The sequence below is a fragment of the Sinocyclocheilus grahami genome, unplaced genomic scaffold (assembly GCF_001515645.1).
Source record: "Sinocyclocheilus grahami isolate Dianchi unplaced genomic scaffold, SAMN03320097.WGS_v1.1 scaffold110.1, whole genome shotgun sequence".
In the NCBI taxonomy this organism is placed as follows: domain Eukaryota; kingdom Metazoa; phylum Chordata; class Actinopteri; order Cypriniformes; family Cyprinidae; genus Sinocyclocheilus; species Sinocyclocheilus grahami.
This window is the reverse complement of record NW_015505289.1, coordinates 1326866-1351889: the sequence shown is the minus strand read 5'-3', so window position 1 is coordinate 1351889 and position 25024 is coordinate 1326866. Positions and strand designations below refer to the sequence as shown.

At 37.5% G+C, this 25024-nt stretch overlaps 1 protein-coding gene and 1 pseudogene across 3 annotated transcripts in view; one reads left to right on the top strand and one right to left on the bottom strand.

Moving 5' to 3' along the window:
* The window catches only part of LOC107588941 (piggyBac transposable element-derived protein 4-like), a 10997-nt pseudogene extending 8147 nt beyond the window's left edge, over positions 1 to 2850 (bottom strand).
* A 2499-nt stretch (positions 2851 to 5349) lies between these two features.
* LOC107588939 (CAP-Gly domain-containing linker protein 1-like) overlaps positions 5350 to 25024 on the top strand; it is a 28016-nt gene continuing 8341 nt past the window's right edge. The window contains exons 1-13 of one of the 3 annotated variants that reach the window (XM_016277199.1): positions 5350 to 5517; positions 5591 to 6078; positions 6161 to 6285; positions 14793 to 14994; positions 15076 to 15273; positions 15358 to 15461; positions 18122 to 18182; positions 19172 to 19276; positions 19587 to 19715; positions 19819 to 19935; positions 20916 to 20973; positions 21263 to 21513; positions 22414 to 22476. In XM_016277199.1, the coding sequence (XP_016132685.1) occupies positions 5427 to 5517; positions 5591 to 6078; positions 6161 to 6285; positions 14793 to 14994; positions 15076 to 15273; positions 15358 to 15461; positions 18122 to 18182; positions 19172 to 19276; positions 19587 to 19715; positions 19819 to 19935; positions 20916 to 20973; positions 21263 to 21513; positions 22414 to 22476 (1992 nt within the window). In that variant the 5' untranslated portion in view covers positions 5350 to 5426. The other 2 variants (XM_016277200.1, XM_016277201.1) reach the window with 2 other exon arrangements.

Here is a 25024-nt window from a genome sequence, read left to right as displayed (position 1 = left end):
TAGATAAAAAGTTTGATTTGTGTCAGCCATTTTGTAGTGCTGTCCGAATTCTGAGTGAACAAGTTCATTCCCTACATTCGTTCACTACTTTTTACCCACAATCCTCTCTGATTTTGAGTGTACAACAGATGTTGTATGTTCTGATATAGTGCACTCAACTGCCATACACTATTTAGGGATTAGTGTATGCAGTGGCGTAACTTTGCTTTGAAAAGTGGTGGGGACACCACACAACTTGTTTTGCTAGTTTAGTTTTTTTGCTTTTCAAAAATACATCGATGTACCAGGGGCGGCGCCAGAGAATTTTGAACGCAGGTGCTAGATCATTGACAGAGGGAGCTGGGCAATTCAGGGCTCTAGAGTCATTCTTCCCACTGGTCGCTCTTTTGCGATTTAATTTTCTCAGTTGGCTGCACGAGCACGGTTTTTTTTTTTAGCGCTACAACAAGCTGTTAATCAATGCATGCTGATGAACTTTTATGGTAGTTTATAGTTATATGGAAACGAAAGTAGTTAACATTCAACCAGTTCTTTTTCATCAGTAGTATTATTTGTGATTTGAAGGCAAGTCCCTCTTTTGACACGTTATAAGCCGTGCTTCGGATGCTTTCACTTTTCGTTTTACAATAAAATATAATTGTCTGTTTTGCTTACATCTATACACCTTTCACGTTTTAAGACAAAAAAAAAGATGGATTCATTATTTTTAATTAAAATGCACAACAACAATAAACCAGTATTCAATGACAAACTAGCTTACAAAACGTTAACAAAAACGAATAAGATGAGGCATGGCCTACAGCGTGTAAATGTTCTATAATGTATTAGCAAACACTAAAAATAAATCAAAATCACAGGAATCAAACAAAAAAGAGAGAGCCTCCATAGCATAAGGTATGGAAGCCCGTTTCTATGGAAGCCCATTCCCGCCACTGAATAAAAAAAAAAAAGAAAGGTAATTGCGACTTTTTGTCTCACAATTCAGACTTTTTTTCACAGAATTGTGAGATATAAACTTGCAATTGCGAGATATAGTCAGATATATACGTGCAATTCTGACTTTTTTCTCGCAATTGCGAGTTTATATCTCGCAATTCTGACTTTTTTTTCTCAGAATTGTGAGATTAACTCGCAATTGCGAGTTTATAAGTCCAATTTTGAGGGGGGAAAAAGGACTAATATGTTCTCAGAATTGCGAGTTTATATCTCACAATTCTGACAAAAAAAGTCAGAATTGCGTGATATAAACTCGCAATTGCGAGAAAAAAAGTCTGAATTGTGAGTTTATATCACGCAATTCTGACTTTATTTCTCAGAATTGCCAGTTTATATCTCTCAATTATGACTTTTTAACTCGAAATTTAACTCGAAAAAACCTTCTCTGCTTTAAGAAACTACGCCAGAGCGCGTACACACCTCACGCACCGGATGACGTGCACACGCCCAAAGACAGTTGGACATAGTGGTGTATTAGTGGTAAAAAATGATATAAATACTGTTCGGTTTCTCGCACAAACCGATCGTTTCGTGTCTTAGGACATCAGTGTGTCGTCACGAGCCGCAGGGTTTAATTTGGATTTGTCTGTGCATGTTTTTTTTACTCTCATAAATTTTGTTACCATTGCCATGCATTATACGACTGATAGACTGCAATGGCTGGAGTTAAAAATCATCATATGTGTTCTACTGAAGAAACAAAGTCACCTACATCTTGGATGCCCTGGGGGTAAGCAGATAAACATCACATTTTCATTTTTGGGTGAACTATCCCTTTAAGGGAATCCACAATACATGTAAGGCAAAAAATATATATATTAAAAGCCCCCTAGTGAGATGATTACCTGCTGTGTGCGGTTCTGCGCAGAACCTGCTTGTATCAAACGAGCCAATAGCGTCACACTTTCTTTTTAGTGTTCTGCATTGTTGCTTTTTGTGCTTGTATGTTTTTATTTGCGCTTGCGTCGCTTTATGTATTTCATATTTAGTAACTCTAAAGCCATGCCAATAAAGTGAATCTCAGTCAGAATGTCTGCGTATAGACAACATTGAGGATATTGTGTTATAGCCTCATCCATTCATTTGTTTGTCTGTTCTGCATTATAGATGCGCTAAAAGTCTCATGACTTCATTTCTACGTGCATGATTGGTTTATTTTATTTGACAAATTATTTAATAATTGCTGTGTTTATATAGTCTCAGCCAAATTTTTATTTTTTTTATTTTTACAATGATGGATCAAATCTGACCGGGAACGCACTTGTGTGTTCAGATGGCTATAATAGGAAAAGTCACCAAGCCTTGTGGAAATGTGGATCTATCGCATCTGATTAAAATGACCACAGAGACAAAATGGCAGCAGCTGGAATGTGAAAAGATCCTTCCACACGTGCATAAGATCTTTGCACATATCAAATATATTATTTCTGTCTGTTTATAAAATAATACTATGAAACGCATCCTGATATTTGTGGGGGGGTGGGTATTTAAAAAAAACAACAACCTTGTAATCAAACATCTCTGCTATTTTATTTTATTCAAATCAAGCTTCGTGTGCATCTTACCTCATACACGGTGTTTTGTATTGGACATTAATCCTGTATGGAGTCCTTTGGCTTCCTGGTCTTTCTCGTGTATTGCAGAAGGAACACAGATGCATGTGATTAGCACGCAGCACGAGCGCTGCATTCAGACGAAAACATCCATGTGCTGGTTACTGCAAGATCTATAGTCTATACTGTCTTCCCGAGTTCAATGGTCCAGAATAAAGACATGTCCGTATTATTGTAATGGATCAGTACAGCAGTCCTCACGTCCAGTGCATGCGCCCTCTGGTGATGATGCACATGCACACAATCATGCAGATGTTGCAACCAAACGGAATCATATCTGAATAACATTTTCGACGTTCGATGAGGGAATTTGTGAATATGCATGCGACAATATTGCAATCTAACTGGAACGTTGCAATCAATACAGTCATAAGCTGGTTTTTAATTTGATGTTAAATAGTTTTAATGGGATGTTAAATATTGGATTCCATTATTAGTTATGCATACAAATAACTACTTGATAATTATTGTTGTGGAATGTATCAGCAGCATGCGAAAACCACAGGTTGCAGGTTCAGAATACAGTAGGAGGGGCCTAAAACTGAGGCAATAATGAGGCTATATCATCATTTAAACCTGTGCAAATGTACCTGGAGTTTACTATCAGACAACTAGTTACTATCAGAAACATAAATGTTATTATTATTATTTATTTATTTGCGATATATAATCATTGTGCGCTCTCTTTTGGTCAGAATAGTACAAATGCGACATTTATTCCATTCAACTTTACTGAAAATGAATGAATTATTATTATTATTATTATTATTATTTTTTTACAATTTACTGATTTTTAAATAATGTATTATTATTATTATTTTTGACCACTAGTGGCCGCCACAGTACACTGACACCTTCCGGTCATATCCTTTCTCAATAATTCAATCCAAAAATATGTCTGCGTTAACAAATAATTTATGAAACTATATTACAGAACTCCTACTGAGAATTATGCATTATCACAGGCCAACTAATTTTCTGCTTCCCCCTATCAAGACATTGCAATTGCCTGAAAGACAATTGTTTTTACAATCAAACGTATTCTGCAACAAAAGTCCTCATGCATCATTTCATAAAAGCACTTCTTCCCACTTTCTTTGATGCCAGCCCATTTTAATTACTGTTGAACTTGCTCATTTGCAGTATTCAAAAGTCACTAATTAAAGTGTTTGGGTGCAGCTTTGTGTTGAACTGCCTCACCCATCACCATCACTAGTGTGAGATCATCCAGACAAACGCCAAATCCTTTCATTTCCCTTATCACGGAGGAATGCGACACATCAAAGCGGTTCAGGTAAGAGAATATCATAACTTTATTCCATCTAAAGCTCAATGCATTGAGCTCATTTGTGTTGCATTTAGCGGCTTTAGCTCCTCTGGCTAATGTCGGCTAGCAGACAGTTTATGACATGAAGAACACAGCCACGTATAAATGTAACATACTGAAAACAGACATTTTCATATTTATTTTGAGGAATGCAATGTGAAATTCGTGGATAGTTATTGTTTGGCTAGTTAACGTTAGCTTGCTAAAAATAAACAAAATTTAGTCATTTAACAGTAGAGTCCAAATTGATTTGAAATGGCTGAAAGTGCCATTAATAATTCTTATTTTTAATATTTAGATAAACACCAGAGGCAAAAGTACAACTAACTTTATTTACTCTTCCTTAAAATCAAATGAATAACCACTGATTTATTATTAATGGATAAAGTAAATTATAAATATTGCTTTGGTGGTAACATGGTACAGTGGCTGTGTCAGATGATAATACCGTGGTACAGGTCCTAAAAGATGCTGCACTGGTAAGGTATTACAATGGTAACGTTGCATGCTCTCAAACATCAATGTACTTCAAAAATCATTTAGTCTGCTTAAACCCAACCCCTACAAGCACATGCTACACGCCCACATCCCAAAATCCAAACAACAACCCGATGGATAGAACCAAGTCCTGCCTTTTTCGATAATCACTCAAATGTACATCGCAATACGAAAGAAATATGTGTCGCTATTTCGGTTTCATCATGACTTCACAATTAAGATGGTTTATCACACACTAAAACACCTAAACGCAATAAAATTGTATTCTGAACTTGTATTTCCTTCTGATAGGGAATCTTATCTGGTCAGGGTGGGTTGATGTTTTTCCAGGCCCTGCGGGAATAGCACATTTGCGTGCGTAAAGCAGGTAAAATGAGTGCGGGAAAGCCGAGTGGTCTCAAACCACCCACCAAGATTGGAAAACCAGCAGAAGGCAAAAGTACAACTAACTTTATTTACTCTTCCTTAAAATCAAATGAATAACCACTGATTTATTATTAATGGATAAAGTAAATTATAAATATTGCTTTGGTGGTAACATGGTACAGTGGCTGTGTCAGATGATAATACCGTGGTACAGGTCCTAAAAGATGCTGAACTGGTAAGGTATTACAATGGTAACGTTGCATGCTCTCAAACATCAATGTACTTCAAAAATCATTTAGTCTGCTTAAACCCAACCCCTACAAGCACATGCTACACGCCCACATCCCAAAATCCAAACAACAACCGGATGGATAGAACCAAGTCCTGCCTTTTTCGATAATCACTCAAATGTACATCACAATACGAAAGAAATGTGTGTCGCTATTTCGGTTTCATCATGACTTCACAATTAAGATGGTTTATCACACACTAAAACACCTAAACGCAATAAAATTGTATTCTGAACTTGTATTTCCTTCTGATAGGGAATCTTATCTGGTCAGGGTGGGTTGATGTTTTTCCAGGCCCTGCAGGAATAGCACATTTGCGTGCGTAAAGCAGGTAAAATGAGTGCGGGAAAGCCGAGTGGTCTCAAACCACCCACCAAGATTGGAAAACCAGCAGCTGCGACACCAACCAAAACCTCGCCCACCTCAGGTGAGTCACCCATAGGTTACATAAGAAACACACTGATTCAGACCTGACGTGCTTGTATTTTGGCTGATTGTAGCTGACGCCAAGGCTGTAACATCTCCAACCTCTAATCCGGCCCAAGATGCTGCGTCAGATTTCTCTGTTGGTGAACGAGTTTGGGTCAACGGAAATAAACCAGGTTATGTGCAGTTCATCGGAGGGACCCAGTTTGCACCGGGCCAATGGGCGGGAATAGTTCTAGATGAACCTATCGGGAAAAACGACGGCTCTGTGGCCGAAGTGCGCTACTTCCAGTGCGAGGACTTGCGAGGTATATTTACTCGGCCCTCCAAACTGTCCCGCACTCCAGTGGCAGAGCGTGAAGCCAATGGGACGCAGACACCCGCCAACAAGACGTCCACCTCCCCTGCCAAAGATCCTGTTCCTGTAACTCAAACCACTAGTGCAACAACCAAGACCTCAACAAACCTAACCAGGGCCACCAGCGAGTCTGCATCCAATCTGTCTGAGACTGATTCGGCCAAGAAGTTGCAGCGGGAACTGAAGTTGGGTGATCGTGTGCTGGTAAGGCCCGTCTCTGGTCTGTCTTCATGCTTAGTGGCTCCTTGAGGGAAGTTTGAGGGAACGTTTTGCTTGGACTCCTCAGGTTGGTGGAACTAAGGCAGGTGTTGTGCGTTTTCTGGGCATAACTGACTTTGCGAAAGGTGCTTGGTGTGGCGTTGAGTTGGACGAGCCTCTTGGCAAGAATGATGGGGCAGTGGCTGGTGCAAGGTAAGGCCACAGTTTGTCTCAGAGTTGGGAAGGTTACTTTGGAAATGTAATAGGTTACAGATTACAAGTTACCCTATTTAAAATGTAATAGTAGTGTAACTTTTTCAATTACTTTATTAAAGTACTGTTAATCATTTTCAAACATTTACACCATGCAGGGTTAACCTTACAGTAGTGCTCAGACTTCCAAAATCCTTCATTACTTGAAATAAGAGGATCAAATTTGAACACATCCACCACAAAATCAGATTTTAGTACCACCTTTTACTTTGAGATTGATCTGAAGTTCAATGCAGATTTAAAATCATAAGAAATAGTTTACTGATACTGTTTTTGAAACCAAATCTTTGCATAACTACAGGAAACACTGCATCTAACAATGGTTTGGAAAAAAAAAGTTAATAAAAAAATAATAATGAATAAAACTCAAATACGGTTATCTAATATGCATGTGTCCTATTGTGTACTAAACTCCTGAAACATTGGTGTCTCTTTGTATATGATATGATGATAGTTTTCTCAAAATAAGTAAAATGCTCATGAAGTGACTCAGAGCAGTTTTAGAGATTATGTTTATGTGTTCATGTACTCATATATTGAGGTGGCAGAGGCTGAAAACACCACAAGCTTCAGTAGGCCTATGAAACCGCATGTCTGCGCCATTAATTTCCACGAGGGGCGGACTGGGAAAAAAAATTCAAGCTGGGAAATCTCACACTCATACACCCACAACAAATTCTGAAACATGGACAACCCTATTTTTTGTATGGACCTCACATAAAAAAAGGTTTAAATCCTTAGGTTGGGGACATGCAAAATAATTCAAAGTTCTCTCCTGAACTGCACCTTCACTTCCATTTTTCTTTTCAGTCTCTTTATTTTGCCCTGATATCTGTCTCTCTCATGACTTTAATACTCAAGATTTAACAAAACTAACTATACTTTCTAAATTGCCTACACGTCAAAATTAGTACATCACTACAATATCTTTATAAAAAAATCCTAATACTGCACATGAGTCATGTTTTTCCCTTATAAAAATTAACCATGCTTTTATTATAGTAAACCAATTATTTTAATTTTTTTTGGCAAATGGATTACCATTTGTATTTATTTTTATTACAAATTCCATGGTTAAACTATGGTTAGTGTAGCAAAAACCATGGTTAATTTGTGGTTACCATGGTTTAACAATATTGTTTTTGGATTTATAGTAAAATCATCGTTCATTTTCGTAAGTTGTGTTGTTGTCTGCCCTAGCTCCCCCTAAACCTATTATAAAATATGATTATTTGTCTGCTAAATTACTACTGTAACATTACAATAGATAATAATGATGTCCTTTATACAGTATTTTGAGTGATGACTGATGAGCAATGGGCTGCTGCTGCTTAACGAAGTAAACGAAGACAAAACTACAATAGCATATTTACAGATGAAACTGACCTGCACTTGAAACCCTGAACAGTAGTTTTGCTTCTCTGCTCCACCTGTGTGCTTCCACAGTCCACTCCATTCTGTCTCTCTCGCATTGATTACTCTGATCCAAACTGTTTGCCAGTCACGACTTAACCGATTCATGATTTATTAGAGATTTAATTATCGAATGGCGAAATGGAATGGAAATAATCGCTTTAGTACATTCGCCAGGCAACTATACAATAATAATATTAAAATAGCGGGCCAAATCGGCTGCCAGGCCACCGGGAATTGTCCCGGTTCTCCCGATGGCCAGTCCGCGCCTGATTTCCACGGACACGCAGAACATGCAGGATTCATATATTGTCTTTTTGTGTGAGTCATGTTTTTCCCTTATAAAAATTAACCATGCTTTTATTATAGTAAACCAATTATTTTAATTTTTTTTGGCAAATGGATTACCATTTGTATTTATTTTTATTACAAATTCCATGGTTAAACTATGGTTAGTGTAGCAAAAACCATGGTTAATTTGTGGTTACCATGGTTTAACAATATTGTTTTTGGATTTATAGTAAAATCATCGTTCATTTTCGTAAGTTGTGTTGTTGTCTGCCCTAGCTCCCCCTAAACCTATTATAAAATATGATTATTTGTCTGCTAAATTGCTACTGTAACATTACAATAGATGATAATGATGTCCTTCATACAGTATTTTGAGTGATGACTGATGAGCAATGGGCTGCTGCTGCTTAACGAAGTAAACGAAGACAAAACTACAATAGCATATATACAGATGAAACTGACCTCTTCTCTGCTCCACCTGTGTGCTTCCACAGTCCACTCCATTCTGTCTCTCTCGCATTGATTACTCTGATCCAAACTGTTTGCCAGTCACGACTTAACCGATTCATGATTTATTAGAGATTTAATTATCGAATGGCGAAATGGAATGGAAATAATCGCTTTAGTACATTCGCCAGGCAACTATACAATAATAATATTAAAATAGCGGGCCAAATCGGCTGCCAGGCCACCGGGAATTGTCCCGGTTCTCCCGATGGCCAGTCCGCGCCTGATTTCCACGGACACGCAGAACCTGCAGGATTCATATATTGTCTTTTTGTGGATGTGTGTAAATATTCAAATGTAATCCCCTTTGTAATCGTTAACATTTTCATAAGTAACTAATTTAATTACACATTTTTTCTTAGTAACTGTAACTGATTACAGTTACATTTATTTTGTAACTAAATTACGTAACGCCATTGCATGTAACTAGTTACTCCCCAACACTTGTCAGAATCACATAAGATCATACCATGGGAACAGGGCGTTCTGTTTTAAAACACATTTATCAAACAGATCTTTCAGGTCCTACTTATCTAGGTGAATCTAAGCACAGTTTTAAGACACTCTTGAGATCTCCTTTGTTTTTTTTTCCCCAACTATGTCATATACTTTATTTTTCATAATCAATTCCCTATGGAAAAAAAAAATCATTTTACTGTGTCACACGTAAGTTGTGTTGTTGTCTGCCCTAGCTCCCCCTAAACCTATTATAAAATATGATTATTTGTCTGCTAAATTGCTACTGTAACATTACAATAGATGATAATGATGTCCTTCATACAGTATTTTGAGTGATGACTGATGAGCAATGGGCTGCTGCTGCTTAACGAAGTAAACGAAGACAAAACTACAATAGCATATTTACAGATGAAACTGACCTGCACTTGAAACCCTGAACAGTAGTTTTGCTTCTCTGCTCCACCTGTGTGCTTCCACAGTCCACTCCATTCTGTCTCTCTCGCATTGATTACTCTGATCCAAACTGTTTGCCAGTCACGACTTAACCGATTCATGATTTATTAGAGATTTAATTATCGAATAGTTACTCCCCAACACTTGTCAGAATCACATAAGATCATACCATGGGAACAGGGCGTTCTGTTTTAAAACACATTTATCAAACAGATCTTTCAGGTCCTACTTATCTAGGTGAATCTAAGCACAGTTTTAAGACACTCTTGAGATCTCCTTTGTTTTTTTTTCCCCAACTATGTCATATACTTTATTTTTCATAATCAATTCCCTATGGAAAAAAAAAATCATTTTACTGTGTCACATTACGGAAGTTAAATGGGTGGTTAATGCAGTTTCATGTTGGTTTTAACCTCAGATTGCTCTGATTGAACTGTCTAATGGGAAGTGTACAGTTGGTTTGGAAAATTGTGAGCTAAATTACAAAGTAGATCAGTTTAAAAGTTAGGTCAGTAAGATTTTCTCTTTTTTTTGAAAGAAAGAAAAAAGAATACTTGTATTTTCAACACTGAAAATAATATGAAACGTTTCTTGAGCAGATTAGAATGATTTCTGAAGGATCATGTGACACTGAAGACTGGAGTAACGATGCTGAAAATTCAGCTTTGCATCACAGGAATAAATTACATTTTATAATATTTTAAAATAGAAAAAAAGTCAAGTTTAATAATATTTTACTGATGTTTTTACTGTAGTTTTGATCAAACAAATGCAGCCTTGTAGCAAAAGAGACTTCTTTCAAAAACTTTTAAAGTTACAAGGTATAACATCCTTCTGCCTCATTTCTACCGAGAGTGGGCTAGAGAGTTTCCAACAACTTTCTCATAAATACAACTTAGATAAACAAGACTTATTCCGTTATCTTCAAGTTAGACATTGCTTTAATAAGAATATAAGAGATTCAGAAGATATAGGATCAACGATAGTACAGATATTTGTAGATACTTATAAATAAAAAAAAAGATGAATAAAAAACTTGTATCATGAAATTATTCCTGTTTAACGTCATCAAAAAAACACTCAACAATGTATGTGAAACAAACATGGGAAAAGGAAGCCAATATAAGTATAACAGAAGAAGAATGGTGAGAACTCAGATGACCACAACTAATTCAGATTCATGGAGGGAGTTCACTTGGAAAAATATAATAAGGTTTTTGCCTATCCTGTTTTAAGAAAAGCGTCTTTTGCATTGTAGTATCTGCAAAGTCAGGGGTGTCTAATCCTGTTCCATCATCCTGGGGAGTTTAGCTCCAACTTGCTGCAACACACCTCGCTGGAAGTTTCTAGTAATCCTGAAGACATTGATTAGCTGGTTCAATTGTGTTTGATATTAAACTCTGCAGGACTGTGGCCCCCAGAAGTAGGACTGTACACCACTGTGCTAAGTTGATTTAATAATGTAATGTAATGTCTCATTATAGGAATAAATGTGAGAAAAGGGAAGGGGCGTTATCGTGACACACACATTGTGACCTTTGCGCCACGATACCTGCTTGACAATCGATCATCTCACAAGTTAGCCTTCTCTCAGCGGGAATTTGTCAGAGGAAAGGTGGGAATGCATGTTTTCATTTATTTATAATACATCTTAAAAGACACAGCATAATAGCCAGTAATGTTTTGTTTGTTATGACAACCTGTTGTTTGCTTGTAGGGTACTGCAAATCCAGAGGGATATATCTCCACCCTGCCAGGCTCTAGTGTTGTATTCCACTGGCCCAGAAATGACTATGATCAGCTTCTCTGTGTCCGTCTCATGGATGTTCCCAACTGCACCTGGTCTGGAGGTTTTGAGGTCAACAAGCCTAAATCTTTCCACATCAACATGAGGTACCCAATGCCATCAAATATGTTCAATCTGTAGAGATGGCTGAGCAGAACAGAAAATTACTAAGAGAGGAGTTCTCAATTTCATAGACTTTTTCCTCTCATTATGTGTTCCATAGGGACACTTTGGGAAACTGCTTCTTCCTCCGAGCTGAGATTGCTTTGAAAGGTGCAACATATCAAATCTCATTCAGTGACACTGACCAGCTGCCCCCACCTTTCCGTATAGATAACATCTCTGAAGTAAGTCCTTAGAGGGTACACATTATCAAGTATTGTAAGGCTGTAGAACGGTTCAGGAGATTTGAGACTAAAGAGTATCACTAAGATACTCTTAGTGATACTTGAACCCAGGTCACCCAAGAGCATCTTAGCTCAATTTGTCAAAACACATGAAATATGAAAGAATGCAGTGCTAACCACAATCTCAAACCTAAATCATATAAACAATTGTAGTGCAGCTCTTGAATTTCAGAAATGTCAGTTTTGCTCAAGGCAGACTTGGGTTCTGTTTGTGCCTTTGACTTCTTAAAATAACTAATATAAAGAAAACATAATTTAATTTCTGTTCAATTCTGGTCACTATAACATTCATAAAAGAGTAGTCATTACAAGAGGAATCACATTCTACTTAAAAAGTGTACCTGTAATCAATATTATGTTATTTGGGGTTAGGTATCAGCAGGTGTGAACATTTTCCGTCACCTTCTTCCGACCCCTTAGTCAGTTTTCCTGTCATATGATATGTTGGTGGTTTTAAATGTACTGAGCGAGACACCATTCCAGCCATTACAAAAGGTGGATATAAAGCTTTTGTCACACAAAATAGCTCTTTTACTCCCTCTGGCATGACTTAAGCAATCGATTCATCCGTCAAGCATTGAATTCACACCTGACAGCTCTGCGTCCAGTGGTTTCTCTATCTCCGTGCTGCCCTTACATCAAAAACAGACCTTTTTGATCTGCTAATGATTATTTTGGGCAGACATTTAGCTGCTTGTTTGGTCTGGGACTTGATATTAAACAACAAAATATCTGTTGATGCTGGGATTAGACACATTCTCTGTGATTTATCTTGGAGTCTTTGAGTGTTTCAAATCTTTCATCATCAATCCAGTCTACCCAGCTGAGGATGATCAAACTTCAGTTTGTTTAACAGCAATATCACACCAATCAACTCCAGAGCCTATATCCAGAAGATAGAAATATCCTACATCTAGCTGCATGCACCTTGCTCTAATGTCACTGACAATATGTGCCTCTCCACTCGTAGGCCTACTCTAAAAGATCTTTCTAAAAGCGCTGCGTTATTCCAGCATCTTTTTTCTTGTAACCGACAACAATAAGATCTAAAGATGGTTTTGCCAACATTCTGAGAAATTCAGTTGTTTTCCCAGGTCCGTTGTCAGCTGCCATTTCTGCCATGTTATTTGTTTTATTCAAGTTGGTGGATAGCTTTGAGAATTTTTACTTCTGATATCTTGGCATGGCTGTGTAGATGGCTCTGCAATGGTCATGCCACCAGCTTATTGTAGCATTTGCGCATTTTCTTTACAGACTTCTCCGTAACATGTGTCCTCTTTACTTCAGGTGCCTATCCAGTTCTGGCAACATGGAGTGGCTGATATCAGGCTACACACAGAGGTAAAAGCTGGGGCGGTTCTGGACTATGCCTGCGATGAACCCATTCTTCAACCCTACATCACCCTCACTGTGAAGGGAGCTGGATCCTCCGAGGTTACTGCTGACATGAACTTCTTCAGAGAATACAACAAGCTCTACTATGAGAACTTCATCTACATTGCTGCATCCTTCACATTTTCAGAGTGAGTTCTCAAACTCTAAACTTCCAAATAGCTCACTCATCCTTGAAATTGGCAATTTCAAGAACAGGGTTTTTCCTTACACATTTACACATTTAAATGGAATACATCCTCCATCAGATATCTTGGAGTTCAAATTCCTGCAGACCTATCAAACATCTAACTATTGTGTTTCATGTTGGTTTTAACCTCAGATTGCTCTGATTGAACTGTCTAATGGGAAGTGTACAGTTGGTTTGGAAAATTGTGAGCTAAATTACAAAGTAGATCAGTTTAAAAGTTAGGTCAGTAAGATTTTCTCTTTTTTTTGAAAGAAAGAAAAAAGAATACTTGTATTTTCAACACTGAAAATAATATGAAACGTTTCTTGAGCAGATTAGAATGATTTCTGAAGGATCATGTGACACTGAAGACTGGAGTAACGATGCTGAAAATTCAGCTTTGCATCACAGGAATAAATTACATTTTATAATATTTTAAAATAGAAAAAAAGTCAAGTTTAATAATATTTTACTGATGTTTTTACTGTAGTTTTGATCAAACAAATGCAGCCTTGTAGCAAAAGAGACTTCTTTCAAAAACTTTTAAAGTTACAAGGTATAACATCCTTCTGCCTCATTTCTACCGAGAGTGGGCTAGAGAGTTTCCAACAACTTTCTCATAAATACAACTTAGATAAACAAGACTTATTCCGTTATCTTCAAGTTAGACATTGCTTTAATAAGAATATAAGAGATTCAGAAGATATAGGATCAACGATAGTACAGATATTTGTAGATACTTATAAATAAAAAAAAAGATGAATAAAAAACTTGTATCATGAAATTATTCCTGTTTAACGTCATCAAAAAAACACTCAACAATGTATGTGAAACAAACATGGGAAAAGGAAGCCAATATAAGTATAACAGAAGAAGAATGGTGAGAACTCAGATGACCACAACTAATTCAGATTCATGGAGGGAGTTCACTTGGAAAAATATAATAAGGTTTTTCATAACCCCTGAAATAAAATATTTGCAATCTGGGAATCCAAAAACATGTGAATGCTGGAGAAAATGCGGAACTGTATCGGCTGACCATTTTCACATCTTCTGGGACTGTAATATCATTCATACTTACTGGCCTCTTCAAAAATAGCAAAGAAGGATATATACCTCTTTAATATATTATTAGCAACCAGTAAGAATGCCATTACAAGGAAATGGCTTAAGGAAGATCCCCCATCTGTATGTGAATGGCAAGAAATTGTACATGATGTCTACAGTATGGAAGTACTGTAAATCCCCCCCAAAAAAGGGGATCCTCAGATCATTTTGACTCTTAATACATAAACTGTGTCAGATGAGTAACCCTTAACATAACTTTGTATGGCAGAATCTGATCAAAATCTGAATACTCATGAATGTAGTATAAGTTATATTTGGTGACCACTGTCTGTATGTATATGTCTGTTATGTGTATTGGTTGTTCTTTAGAATGTATCCTTTTGTTCTGTATTTGTTTGAAAAAAAGGAGGAAAAAAAAAAAGTAATACAAAAAACATTTAAAGTCATAACGACTCCAGATTTTTGAACAGTAGTAGTGTATTTTTATGCTTCACTCCCATAGGTACTTCCAGTGCCTACCAAAGTACGGACTATTCGCTCCTACTCACAAAGTCACCCGCATTGGATTCCCGTCCACCACTCCCGCTAAATCCAAAACCTCCAGGCGCAGGTCGACCCTAAAGAATAGCCCCAGCGCGTCCTCCATCAGCTCCCTCAGCTCTGTCACCTCCTCAGTTGGGGGCAAACCCAGCCGTGCTGGCCTGGTACAGTCCCACATGTTTCATTCACAGAATACACTTTTCTCCAAAAATTATGTGAAGTAATACCCGTCAATAATCTCTCAGCTCACAGAGACATCAGCACGGTACGCGCGGAAGATCTCAGGCACCACGGCCCTGCAGGAGGCCCTGAAGGAGAAGCAGCAGCACATCGAGCAGCTCCTGGCCGAGCGGGACCTGGAGAGGACGGAAGTGGCACGAGCCACAAGTCATGCCGGAGAGGTGCAGCAAGAGCTGGCGCTGCTCAGACAGGGCCAGGAACAGGTCGGTAGCTATTCTATCATCATTATGTAAAAGTCGTAATTTTTTGGATGATAAACGAGACTCTGTTTTTGCGTGTTTTTGAAGTATGCTGTGGAGATGGAAGCCAAGTTGGACCAGTTGCGGAGACTCGTGGAGACTGCAGACAGAGATAAAGTGGAACTGATGAATCAACTGGAAGAGGAAAAAAGGTAACCCCCTATAATTTGTGTGTAAATATTCAAATGTAATCCCCTTTGTAATCGTTAACATTTTCATAAGTAACTAATTTAATTACACATTTTTTCTTAGTAACTGTAACTGATTACAGTTACATTTATTTTGTAACTAAATTACGTAACGCCATTGCATGTAACTAGTTACTCCCCAACACTTGTCAGAATCACATAAGATCATACCATGGGAACAGGGCGTTCTGTTTTAAAACACATTTATCAAACAGATCTTTCAGGTCCTACTTATCTAGGTGAATCTAAGCACAGTTTTAAGACACTCTTGAGATCTCCTTTGTTTTTTTTTCCCCAACTATGTCATATACTTTATTTTTCATAATCAATTCCCTATGGAAAAAAAAAATCATTTTACTGTGTCACATTACGGAAGTTAAATGGGTGGTTAATGCAGTTTCATGTTGGTTTTAACCTCAGATTGCTCTGATTGAACTGTCTAATGGGAAGTGTACAGTTGGTTTGGAAAATTGTGAGCTAAATTACAAAGTAGATCAGTTTAAAAGTTAGGTCAGTAAGATTTTCTCTTTTTTTTGAAAGAAAGAAAAAAGAATACTTGTATTTTCAACACTGAAAATAATATGAAACGTTTCTTGAGCAGATTAGAATGATTTCTGAAGGATCATGTGACACTGAAGACTGGAGTAACGATGCTGAAAATTCAGCTTTGCATCACAGGAATAAATTACATTTTATAATATTTTAAAATAGAAAAAAAGTCAAGTTTAATAATATTTTACTGATGTTTTTACTGTAGTTTTGATCAAACAAATGCAGCCTTGTAGCAAAAGAGACTTCTTTCAAAAACTTTTAAAGTTACAAGGTATAACATCCTTCTGCCTCATTTCTACCGAGAGTGGGCTAGAGAGTTTCCAACAACTTTCTCATAAATACAACTTAGATAAACAAGACTTATTCCGTTATCTTCAAGTTAGACATTGCTTTAATAAGAATATAAGAGATTCAGAAGATGTAGGATCAACGATAGTACAGATATTTGTAGATACTTATAAAAAAAAAAAAAGATGAATAAAAAACTTGTATCATGAAATTATTCCTGTTTAACGTCATCAAAAAAACACTCAACAATGTATGTGAAACAAACATGGGAAAAGGAAGCCAATATAAGTATAACAGAAGAAGAATGGTGAGAACTCAGATGACCACAACTAATTCAGATTCATGGAGGGAGTTCACTTGGAAAAATATAATAAGGTTTTTCATAACCCCTGAAATAAAATATTTGCAATCTGGGAATCCAAAAACATGTGAATGCTGGAGAAAATGCGGAACTGTATCGGCTGACCATTTTCACATCTTCTGGGACTGTAATATCATTCATACTTACTGGCCTCTTCAAAAATAGCAAAGAAGGATATATACCTCTTTAATATATTATTAGCAACCAGTAAGAATGCCATTACAAGGAAATGGCTTAAGGAAGATCCCCCATCTGTATGTGAATGGCAAGAAATTGTACATGATGTCTACAGTATGGAAGTACTGTAAATCCCCCCCAAAAAAGGGGATCCTCAGATCATTTTGACTCTTAATACATAAACTGTGTCAGATGAGTAACCCTTAACATAACTTTGTATGGCAGAATCTGATCAAAATCTGAATACTCATGAATGTAGTATAAGTTATATTTGGTGACCACTGTCTGTATGTATATGTCTGTTATGTGTATTGGTTGTTCTTTAGAATGTATCCTTTTGTTCTGTATTTGTTTGAAAAAAAGGAGGAAAAAAAAAAAGTAATACAAAAAACATTTAAAGTCATAACGACTCCAGATTTTTGAACAGTAGTAGTGTATTTTTATGCTTCACTCCCATAGGTACTTCCAGTGCCTACCAAAGTACGGACTATTCGCTCCTACTCACAAAGTCACCCGCATTGGATTCCCGTCCACCACTCCCGCTAAATCCAAAACCTCCAGGCGCAGGTCGACCCTAAAGAATAGCCCCAGCGCGTCCTCCATCAGCTCCCTCAGCTCTGTCACCTCCTCAGTTGGGGGCAAACCCAGCCGTGCTGGCCTGGTACAGTCCCACATGTTTCATTCACAGAATACACTTTTCTCCAAAAATTATGTGAAGTAATACCCGTCAATAATCTCTCAGCTCACAGAGACATCAGCACGGTACGCGCGGAAGATCTCAGGCACCACGGCCCTGCAGGAGGCCCTGAAGGAGAAGCAGCAGCACATCGAGCAGCTCCTGGCCGAGCGGGACCTGGAGAGGACGGAAGTGGCACGAGCCACAAGTCATGCCGGGGAAGTGCAGCAAGAGCTGGCGCTGCTCAGACAGGGCCAGGAACAGGTCAGTTCTATAGCGTCATGTGAAAGTCGTCTTTGGGATGATAAACGAGAGACTGAGATTCAAATGAGTTGCGTTTTTTTGAAGTACGCTTTGGAGATGGAAGCCAAGTTGGACCAGTTGCGGAGACTCGTGGAGACTGCAGACAGAGATAAAGTGGAACTGATGAATCAACTGGAAGAGGAAAAAAGGTAACCCCCTATAATTAAAAATATCTTGCATATTAATTGATTGCTGTAGAAGAACATGCAGTATTTTGAACGTGTGAGGAAACATTTTAGGGCTTGAAGTGTACATTTTGTCCCACAGAAAAGTGGAGGATCTGCAGTTCCGTGTAGAGGAAGCTTGCATTACCAAAGGTGACCTAGAGGTAAAGTGATCCTATCATATACATTTACATAGAAAGAAACTGGATATTAGCGGACCGGCGCAGACACCTGTCTTTAACAGATCAGTCTGTGTCACAAAATGATCAATATCTTTTATACTTATATTTTAGCAAGACAGCAAGGCATACATCTACTTTTCATCACAAGAGAAAAGTAGATATATGTAAAGATTACTTTTAAAGCGATATATACAGTAGTCAACATTTGAAGTGGATCAAAGAAGTTCATTAAAGTTGTCCTAAGACAAGGACGGTAATTGTTTTGGTTTTAGAACATCTTTGATGAAAGGTTTTGATCCACTTCAAATGTTGACAACTGCAGATAGATAGATAGATTCATTAATTCAGTGATATAAAGGTATTTGTAAATGAAAGACCACTAGATAGATAGATTCTTTAATTTATTGATTTTGTCTCAAGATCAAATCATGTTATTATATGAAGATCAATTTCTTCAAAAATCTATTTGGAGAAGTTTTCAAAGATCTATTTATCTTTCTTTAATAAGTAATAAATGGTGCATCACTTCTGTTTATAGCTCTTTGACTCTTTGATTTGACTCCTGACTCTTGATTCTTTGATGCTTCATTCACCTTATTCTCTTTATTTGTTCATTCATTCACTTTTTTTATCCCTGCATTCTTCATTTTTCATCTTTTATCACATTCACACATTTCTTTCCTTCATTCATTCTTTTATTATTGACCTCTTTCATCTTTCTTGCATCGGCCCGCTCTTTGACCCACATTTGTTTCATGTCATTGTTTTTTTTGTTTTGTTTTTTTGATGCAATCTTCCGTCTTCACGCCTCTCTCTCTGTGTGTCACTGCTGTCTTTGTCCGCATTCATGGAGGATGATGGAGGAGGATGATGTCAAGGTCTGCATGAAGCTCTTCGTACTTGGCTTTTGGCTGGCACGTGACCGCACCGTTGCTGTTGTCTCTCTCTTTTCCTCTTCTGTCTACTAACAGACGCAGACCAAACTGGAGCATGCCCACATTAAGGAGCTCGAACAAAGTCTTCTCTTTGAAAAGACCAAAGCAGACAAACTCCAGAGGGAGTTAGAGGATACTAGGGTAAATCAATCTGTCAGATGGGAGGGTGAGAGAGATTTCTCTTGGGGTTAATGTCAGATCCCCATGCACGGAAGTGATTTTGCTTATTTTGGGGAAGTTATTATTTTTTTGTTCCATGATGGATTGAGGTAGGTCACTGGGTGCATCTCTACAAGTCATTTTTCATCCCAAAATCAAGTGAAGAAAATAAAAAATTGTTTTGCATAAAGAATATTTGTAATATTTCCTATGCAGAAAATATCTAGTTTATGTTTAATGCCTTTAGTTTTACCACAATAAGTGGTTGATGAAGTCTTGTGTCCCGCTGTAGGTGGCCACGGTGTCCGAGCGCTCCAGAATCATGGAGCTGGAAAAGGAAGTGTCCGACCTGCATCTTCAGCTGAGAACTCTCCGGGCCGAGACCGCGGGATCAGCCTCACCTCCATTACAAGACAAAAAGGTCCATTCAGCCCCTTCCTCTAATCCCCCTAAACAAGACGCATTATAACATGTGGCACCAGAAGACATTTGCATCATAAGAACTGATCTTTGTGTTCTTATAGATCAAGGAGTTGAACTTTGAGTTAGAGGATAGACAGAAGGAAGTTCTCCTATTCCAGCAGAAACTTGCCTCCTCTGAACAGGATAGAACATGCCTCCAGCAGCAGCTGCAAGATCTGGTACTCAACACTAATGCTGCTTGTTTACTAACCTGAAAAAGCCAGTTTTTTATTTCACATAATGATAATGGCATTTCTTTTTAAAGATTTCTATTACTTGTGCTGTACTTAATCCTCCCTTCAGCCCATATGGTGATCTAATAACTGCTTTTTATATTGAATTATTTAAATGTGCCGGGGGATGCATAAATTAGTCTCAAATTAAGTGTTATATCATTACAAAATCATGTCTTTTAAGCCAATAAGTCATGAGAAGTCATACATCACAGTGATTTTTACTATGGTTAAGAGGTTTGGTTAGGCTTTACGTAAAGCAGCAATAGCAATATGATAAAAGGCACCAAGTACTTGAATTTAATGACATTATCAGTTATGAAAATAAAGCACATTTATATAAAATGTCTGTGTAAATAAATGGATGTAATATATATATAAAATAAACCCAAGCACGCTATTTTATTGTATTTTTTATTTTTAGTTTAATACTTGAATTTAATAACTATCACAATAAACAGTTATTTTGCAAAGTCAAGCACATTTATATAAAATTTCTATATAAACAAATTTATGTAATATACACTGAAATTGGTCTAGAAACTATTTTCACTCAGAAATTGCTAGTATATTTCACAAATAATTACAAAGAAACAGTGAATTAAACTTGACATTTTGAAGCAGAAAGACTGAAACAGTGTTTTTTTTGTAAAATTTACTTCATTTTTTTACAACTTTGAAAAATCTTTTTTTTACACTGTATATATGTGTGTGCATGTTTGTGTTTATACTTATAAAATAAACATAAGATCTTTATTTTATTTATTTTATTTTCAGTTTAATACTCAAGTATGACAAACAGTAATAATGATCCTCGTCTGCATAATAGCAAATACATATTTTAAAAATGCACATAAAACAAACCAAGGTAAACCTGTTTTTTCCTTTTGGTCAACCTGTTGTACCAATTCTTTGTCTGATTTCAGAAACAGAAACTCGACACAGCAGCAGAGGACAATAATAAAGCAACACTAGCCATGCAAGGTAAGCAAAACATGAAAAAAAGCACTTAAATGCTCAATAACTACTGTTAAGCATCTGAACTGATATTTGCATCCCTGTCATGTGAACCTGTGCCAGCATGAACCGCTTTGCGCCATCGTTTTTGCATGCTCATGAGATAAACCAGCCGTTCCCAGCGGAGCCATAATACACGACGACACACTTTTACTTGCTCCGTAATCCAATTTGTGTGAAAGTTTGTGGAAAATGATCATATTAGCACAAATACTGCTGCATGAGCTCCTCTATGAGTACTTCTGTGTGGCGCCAGAAATAGAAAGGAACATGAGAATGCAGAAAGAGAAGCTGGACCAGGTGTCCAGGGAGAAGGAAGAGCTGCAGAGGGATGTGGCCCTCCGGCAGCACCAGGAACAGGCGAAGGATGAAGAGAGAGATCTTCAGATAAAGGAGCTGAAGGAGAAGTTGGGCCGAACAGAAGGAGAGTTGAACAGAATCCCAGAGAGGAGTGTTGAGCTGGAACGGCAGGTGGTGGAACTGAAAGCCTACAAAGACCAAACCCAGGTGACCAAATGACATTTGTAAAACATATGCCCAGTAGCTCCTGCTGTTTTATACACTGCCGGTCAAAAGTTTGGGGTGGGTAATATTAAGATGTTAATGTTATTTGTAGCATATTAGAATGATTTCTGAAGAATCATGTGACACTGCAGACTGGAGTAATGGCACTGAAAATTCAACATTACCATCAAAGGAATAAATTTCATTTTTTAAATATATTTAAGTAGAATTATTTTAAATTGCAATAATATTTTACAATATACTGTTTTTACTCAATTTTTTGTTCAAATAAATGCAGCCTTGGTGAGCAGAAGAGACTTCTTTCAAAAACATTAGTAAAATCTTAATTACTCCAAACTTTTAACCAGTAGTTTTTACTATAGTTTCCCAAATACCATAAGTTCAGTTATTTTACACTGCTTGAAGGAGATTGTATATTTATTTATTGTGGTGTTACAGTTAGTTTTTTTTCCTGTTTGTTTGAAAGAAATGAATACCTTTATTGCTCAAGGATGCATTAAATTGATCAAAAGATACTTCTATTAGCTTTCTATTCATCACAGAATCCTTGAATCCTTTCTTGAGCAGCAAATCAGCATATTAGAATGATTTCTGAAGGATCATGTGACACTGAAGACTGGAGGAATGATGCTGAAAATTCAGCTTTGATCACAGGAATAAATTATGTTTTAAGATATATTAAAAATAGAAAACATTTATCTTAAATGGTAATAATATTATACTATTTTTACTATATGCTTTATCAAATAAATGCAGCCTTGGTGAGCAGAAGAGATTAATTTCTTTCAAAACATAAAAAAAAATCTTACCAACTCCAAACTTTTGAATGGAAGTGTATATTTGAGTACATGACTAACTAGAGGTTTACTCACACTCAAACAGAGTTTACAGTCTGATGAAAAGCTGGAGCAGATGACGAAGAGGAATAAGGAATTGCAGGAGGAGGTAAATATGCTTTACTCTTCATATCATAAAGATAAACAGTGACTCTTGGTTACTTTCAAGTCGTATCTGATGTCTGTAAGGGACTTGGAAGGGTGTGAATAATTCAGTTATTTGAATTAGTGTCTACCAGTTCAAAAGTCACCTCCGTGTTGCTAGGATGTCATGAGTGGTTGCTAGGGTGCTCTAGGTGGTTGCTCACTGGATCTCCTTCACAGACCACATTATTTGAAGTATTCATGTTCATACAGTAGCACTGGTGTATGTTGAAGTTTAATACTTAGTGTTAGTTTGTTCAAATCACTAACAGTCATCATTATGCTCACCTTAGCAGACAGCAGTAATAATCATTAAATATGCTAGATGAAAGCTCATTTAGGAAGACAATAGCTGCTCTTAAAATCACGACATTAAAGGAGTAGTTCACCCAAAATTGAAAAATGGCTGTAAAAGTACTCACCCTCAGGACTTCCAAGATATAGATGAGTTTATTTCTTCATCAGAACAGATTTTCAGCATTACATCATTTGCTCACCAATGGATCCTCTGCAGTGAATGGGTGCCGTCAGAATGAGCGTCCAAACAGCTGATAAAAACATCATAATAATCCACAAGTAATCCACACCACTCCAGTCCATCAGTTAATGTCTTGTGAAGTGAAAATTTGCATGTTTGTAAGCAGCAAATCCATCAAGGCGTTGTAAATTTAAGCAGTCACTTCTGGCCAAAATATGAGCCCATAATCCATAAAAATGCTTCCTCCAGTGAAAAAGACCATCCCCTGTTGTCTTCTCACATCAAAAACTTTTTCGCTGGAGAAAGTGTTATAGATGGAGGACTTGTATTTTCCTTGTACCTTTCTTACAAACACGCAGCTTTTCACTTCACAAGAAATTAACTGATGAACTGGAGTGGTGTGGATTACTTGTGGATTATTGTGATGTTTTTATCAGCTGTTTGGACTCTCATTCTGACGGCACCCATTCACAGCAGAGGATCCATTGGTGAGCAAGTGATGTAATGCTGAATTTCTCCAAATATGTTCTGATGAACAAACAAACTCATCTAAATCTTGGATGGCGGTAAAATTTCATTTGAGTGAACTATTCCTTTAATTACTGCTGTCAACATGATGTTGAACCCAAAATATTTTGTTTACATGTGAAACAGCCAGTAGTATTATTATAACACTTAGCATTTGTAGCTGAATAAACACGTTTACTTAAGAAACCAGCAGAGATTTTTCGCCGTGTAACAGTACTGTTACTGACATTAATGGTTCAGACACACTGTTAATTCATGCATGAGTCCTCTACATCTGACCGCCTGCAGGTTGCATGTAAAGCATGTTCTGTGCGCTCATACGTGGCCTTACATAATCACCCCGATGGCCTGCACTTATCAGAGAAGACTTGCCTCTTGGGTTTGTGCTTTTTGCATATGGTAAGACTGTGTGAAAGAGTAACGGGTCTTCTTATGTCACTGGTACTCAAGTGAAAGGTCTTGCTTGATTCAGCATCTGTATAGAGACTCTCCTGCAGTGGTTCAGATGGTGTTGTTGGTTCAGTCTGTGGTTATATTGGTTGTTCGCTTGTGATGTGCTGATGCAACTGAAAATATTCAGCCAAAAATGAATTCTCATTTTCACCCATCCAATAAGGAACCTTTATTTTTAAGAGTGTTGTTCTAAACCTATATAATTGACTTTGTTTCATGAAGCACAAATTGAGTTTTGGTGAATGCTCGAGCTTCTTTTTGCACTATATTCCAACTCTTTTGGTTACCTTTCAGTCGGTCACTCTCTGTGGTTATATTGGTTGTTCGCTTGTGATGTGCTGATGCAACTGAAAATATTCAGCCAAAAATGAATTCTCATTTTCACCCATCCAATAAGGAACCTTTATTTTTAGTGTTGTTCTAAACCTATATAATTGACTTTGTTTCATGAAGCACAAATTGAGTTTTGGTGAATGCTTGAGCTTCTTTTTGCACTATATTCCAACTCTTTTGGTTACCTTTCAGTCGGTCACTCCGAGTCATGTCGGTGACTGATGAATTGGGATCTCGCTTAGAGAGACCAATCCACTTCGAGTGTAAACTAAATGAGCCAATGCACATTGGCATGCAATGATTGCATCCAGCTGCCGCTGATCACAGCGTGAGCATAAAAAGGCAGCCGGTGCAACGCATACCAGCTTTTCGCTTCGGAGCCGAGCAACAACATCGTTCTGCTCCTACCAAACTGCTTCGTGTGTGACGAGTCTAGCGCGCTCTCGTGAGCTTTTTGTGTTGGCGGATGGCGCTTCAGCAGTGGTCGTTCCTGTGTCGAGTGGGTTGTGCACTTCAGGCTGCACTACCCCCTGTCGTGCTGCAAATGGCCGTTTCCCCTGTGCGTCTCAGCACGTAAAAGAGCATTTCCCTAAAAGAGCAATTTCTCTAAAAGAGTACAATCTGCGTGTCTTGAACCGGGCCCTTTGCTGGTTACCGTTCAAGATGTTGATGTAGAAACGCATCTTCGGGTGCATGCGTCTTTGTAAAGATGACGGATCGT